The sequence below is a fragment of the Toxorhynchites rutilus genome, chromosome 2 (genome assembly GCF_029784135.1).
Source record: "Toxorhynchites rutilus septentrionalis strain SRP chromosome 2, ASM2978413v1, whole genome shotgun sequence".
In the NCBI taxonomy this organism is placed as follows: domain Eukaryota; kingdom Metazoa; phylum Arthropoda; class Insecta; order Diptera; family Culicidae; genus Toxorhynchites; species Toxorhynchites rutilus.
This window is the reverse complement of record NC_073745.1, coordinates 318,607,783-318,612,654: the sequence shown is the minus strand read 5'-3', so window position 1 is coordinate 318,612,654 and position 4,872 is coordinate 318,607,783. Positions and strand designations below refer to the sequence as shown.

Genomic DNA, 4,872 nt, shown 5'->3' with positions numbered 1-4,872 from the left:
GTATTGGGAGTACAAAAAGAAAAACTGAATGTCGGTCGCGTCACGAAAATTGTTTTTATGATCACTTATTGCTCAATGACTTTTTAACGGATTTCGATTCGATTCGATTTGGACACTTAGTAAAAATCACTTTGAACCATTCAACCCATCTGAAGTAAGAAATTATTCAGAAGCAGCTAGCTTTGTTAAGTAAAGGGTGTTATGTTAAAAATTTAGCCTAACAAGAATACGTATCAATTAATTAAATCTCGAATAAAAAAGTTATATTTCAATATCAAGTTCAATAAATATAAAATAAAGAAAAATATACTGAACTTAATTTCTGGTTGACCGAATTCGAATTGATTTTTTGGCACGTACTCAGACCTTTTTTTTTGTGAACATCATGCTTGCACACAATTTGTATCAGATTTATGTATTTAAATTATCTAATTGATGCATCTCGCACCTCAATTCTGAACATGGTTTGTCCGATGCGCTGATGTTGGTTTTTCCACTTGGTTACTATGGCGACAGCTTGGCGCTTTGAAGTTTGTTTACGGTGTCCTTCGTGCGTAGCAGAAATAAAGTTTTTCTGTGTTGAGTGCTGTTCACCTTTAAAATGATAAGGTAAGTCAATATTCTGAAGAAAGTCCATGTTATGAATGGATCAATATGATGACAATAAACTTAAACAATGAGAAATGCAACATCTACTTGAAAATTCGAATTTCTGCAATACTGATTTCTAAAACCGGACAAATCATGATCATTTTTCGGACAAACCATGATCATAATTTCTCTTTGAAGAATATTGAATATTGATTAAAAATTGAACAATTTGAACGTCTTATTATCGTTGTAATATTAGTAACTAGAGACTTGGGGCTTTCCAACAAACAAAGCCAATTATGCGAGCTCAAAAACAAATTCTCTCGCATTTGAACCATAATATAAAAAAAGTTAAAAAATTACGCAAATAAGCGTGTCCACCCCCCGGCTCTCATAGTTTTGAGACTTCGTGTGACCACCTTCGGTTTCAATAACTGCTCGGAATCGTCGTGACATTGACTCAACAAGCTCAGCAGTTGTTTCCGGTGCGAATTTGTCCCATTCAGTTGAGACTACCAGCCGCAATTACTGGACTCAAGTTCTCCAACGCCGGATGTAGCCATAGATCCCCACACCATGATTCTACCTGCAAAAAAAAAAAAATCAAAGTCATGCTTAGTTGGTTGAAAAATCAGTGTTGGTAAAGTAACTCACCACGTGGCCGCAAACACCGAACTTCCACCGATTCGCCGCCATTTTCTTGTGATACCATCAGACTCAAATAGTATTACTTTCGTCTTTTCTGACCAATTCACCTTATTCCAGTCATCACTGGTTCATGAAATGTGGTCCTGGGCCGACTTCAATCTTTTTTTGATATTTTTTGCGTAAAGGGTGTGTCACATAAAATTGCATCACGGAAAAAACGCTGTAGAAATTCGCCCAGTAGACTGATTCTTTTGAAAATTTTAGACAGTAAAATAAAAACTATTAAACAACTTTTGGCATTTTCTCTTTATTCATACTTCGAGCCCATGAACCCATTGGTGATCGGAAATTTTGAGCAGCTGATCGAGCTAAATTTTCATTCTGGATTCATGAGCTCATATCATGAATTCGTCTCCATGCAGGTTGATCCTTCTTCGTATATTCCCAACCGTGTTTGTTTTCCTGACTACATCAATTCCTCTGTGCATTTTGATCTGTCCATGAAGCAGGATATCCATGGAATTCCAGATTATCATCGATCGGGGATCGTTCCTACGATTTTCGAAGCAAAGTATGGGCGTGTCAATTGTGATAATATGTACTTTACTGATGGGTCCTCTATGAATGAGTCCACAGGATTTGGAGTGTTCAACAAATTTTTTAGCACCTCACACAGTCTTCAGTATCCTTGCTCAGTGTATATTGCTGAATTGGCAGCAATACACTGGGCGCTGGACAGCGTCGCCTCACGACCTGTTGAACACTATTACATTGTAACGGATAGTCTGAGCTCTGTCGAAGCTATCCGTTCAGTGAGGCCGGAAAAGCACTCGCCGTACTTCCTTGAGAGAATACGAGAAATTTTGAGTGCTTTATCCAGACGCTGTTATGTCATTACCTTTGTCTGGGTCCCTTCACATTGCTCAATTCCGGGTAATGAGAGGGCTGACTCATTGGCAAAGGTAGGTGCAATTGAAGGCGATATTTATCAGCGTCAAATCGCCTTCAATGAAATTTATTCTTTAGTTCGTAAAAATACCATCGTTAACTGGCAACGCAAATGGAACGAAGATGAATTGGGCCGGTGGCTCCACTCAAGCATCCCTAAGGTTAGCCTCAATCCGTGGTTCAAAAGTCTGGACTTGAGTAGGGACTTTATTCGCACCTTCTCCCGACTCATGTCCAATCACTGTTCGTTAGACGCGCTGCTTTTTCGTTTTAATCTTGCCGACAGCAATCTCTGCGGTTGTGGCCATGGTTACTACGACATCGAACACGTTGTTTGGTCGTGCGAGTTGTATCTTGTCGCCAGATCGAATTTAGAAAACTCCCTTCGGGCTGGAGGAAAGCAGTCCAATGTGCCGGTGAGAGATGTGTTGGCTCGGTTAGACCTTCATTACATGTCCCAAATATATGTTTTCCTTAAAGCTATCGATCTTCGAGTGTGATTGTTCATACATCCTTTTCCCCTCCTTTTCGTCCTTCGCGAGCTATCGGTTCCCTTCCTACAAACACTAGAATAAGTTAAATTGTTAATACATATTAGATGCAAGGATTGTTTTAAGAATTGAGTGTGAAGTGAAGAGTGTGAATGAGAATGTGAATGTGAATGTGAGTGCGAGTGTAAACACACATCTCCTTACATCCCATCCTTTTCCTAATGAAAATGTGTCACCCTTCTAAACTCGAGTCGACCGCGAGTAATCGGTTTCTTATTTCATTAACCATAGAATTAAGGAAACAACATGTTGATATATGCTAGTTGAAATATAGTTAAGAGTTTGGCTCCTTTAAACTTATGTAACTGAGCCTGTAAAAATAAACGGATTAATAAAAAAAAAAAATACTTCAAGCCCAAGCCCGTATGCTCGCACCTTCCTCTTTACCCCGTCCATAAGGTTCTGTACATCGTCAGGTTGTAGTTTTTTTGAACAGAAATCCATTTTCTCTTGAAGTCCGCCTCCGATTTGACAATTATTGGGTTCTTCCGGAGGGCCTGCTCCATAATCGCCCAATATTTCTCTATTGGGCGAAGCTCCGGCGCGTTCGGCGGGTTCATTTCCTTTGGCACGAAGGTGACCCCGTTGGCTTCGTACCACTCCAACACGTCCTTTGAATAGTGGCACGAAGCGAGATCCGGCCAAAAGATGGTCGGGCCCTCGTGCTGCTTCAATAGTGGTAGTAAGCGCTTCTGTAGGCACTCCTTAAGGTAAACCTGCCCGTTTACCGTGCCGGTCATCACGAAGGGGGCGCTCCGCTTTCCGCAAGAGCAGATCGCTTGCCACACCATGTATTTTTTGGCAAACTTGGATAGTTTCTGCTTGCGAATCTCCTCCGGAACGCTGAATTTGTCCTCTGCGGAGAAGAACAACAGGCTCGGCAGCTGACAAAAGTCCGCTTTGACGTAGGTTTCGTCGTCCATTACCAGGCAATGCGGCTTCGTCAGCATTTCGGTGTACAGCTTCCGGGCTCGCGTCTTCCCCACCATGTTTTGCCTTTCGTCGCGGTTAGGAGCCTTCTGAACCTTGTATGTACGCAGGCCCTCCCGCTGCTTGGTCCGCTGAACGAATGAACTTGACAAATTCAGCTTATTGGCGACATCCCGGACCGAACTTCTCGGATCACGTCTAAACTGCTTAACTACGCGCTTGTGATCTTTCTCACTGACGGAGCATCCATTTTTGCCGTTCTTCCGGTCGATGGTTAGGTTCTCGAAGTATCGTTTTAGTACACTGCTGACCGTGGATTGGAAGATTCCCAGCATCTTACCGATGTCCCGATGTGACAACTCCGGATTCTCGAAATGAGTGCGCAGGATTAATTCACGACGCTCTTTTTCGTTCGACGGCATTTTTCCAAATTTACGAAAAATTGACAGTGAAGCATGGCCAACGTGTTCTATACACTCTTATCTGATTATAAGCGAAAGCTGAAGATATAATTCCTAAAAATTAAATTCCTACAGCGTTTTTTCCGTGATGCAATTTGATGTGACACACCCTTTACAACCATGGCTTCCTAAGTACTATCCTGCCCTTAAGACCTCTCTTAGGAAGACGAATTCGTACGGATTGTGATGTCAGTTGAACGGAAAGCTCGCCTTCAATCTGTTTCTCAATTATCGGAGCTGATAGTTCACAGTCCAGCTCCACTTTCTTCACGATAGCTCTGTCAATTGGGTCAGTTGTCTTTGAAGGACACTCCGATCGCTTAGCTGGTGAGATGAAACCACGCTTTTTGTACATCTGCACGATTCTAGCGACCGTATCTTTGTGAAGCTGGATAATATCGGCAATATCACGGTAGCTTTTGCCAGTTTTGTGGCATTGAATGATCAAATTTCGGATGCTAATCGAAATTTGAGCCTTTTTTTTGGGCATTTTGCAACAAATAACTTCCAATTTTGAACACGAAACTGAATTTTTTAACACGGAGAACTAAATGACAGCTAGACGCAATGTTTACATTCGAGAAGGTTGCAGATTACACACTAAAACTCTGCAGATCACTCACTTAAATCGAAGTACCCGTTTGGGGGAGGTTAAAGTTTTTTGTGTAATTTTTTACCCTTTCTCATAATTCATCACATAAAATCTGAAGGGAAGATATAAACGTCATATTTTCAATGACAAT

General features: G+C 41.4%; 1 protein-coding gene across 1 annotated transcript; it reads right to left on the bottom strand.

Annotated features, from left to right (window-relative positions):
- Nucleotides 1-4,241: 4,241 nt before the first annotated feature.
- On the bottom strand, nt 4,242-4,619 carry LOC129767067 (uncharacterized). The gene has a single exon (XM_055767684.1). The coding sequence runs from the start codon at nt 4,617-4,619 to the stop codon at nt 4,242-4,244; it is 378 nt and encodes a 125-aa protein (XP_055623659.1).
- Nucleotides 4,620-4,872: the final 253 nt, after the last annotated feature.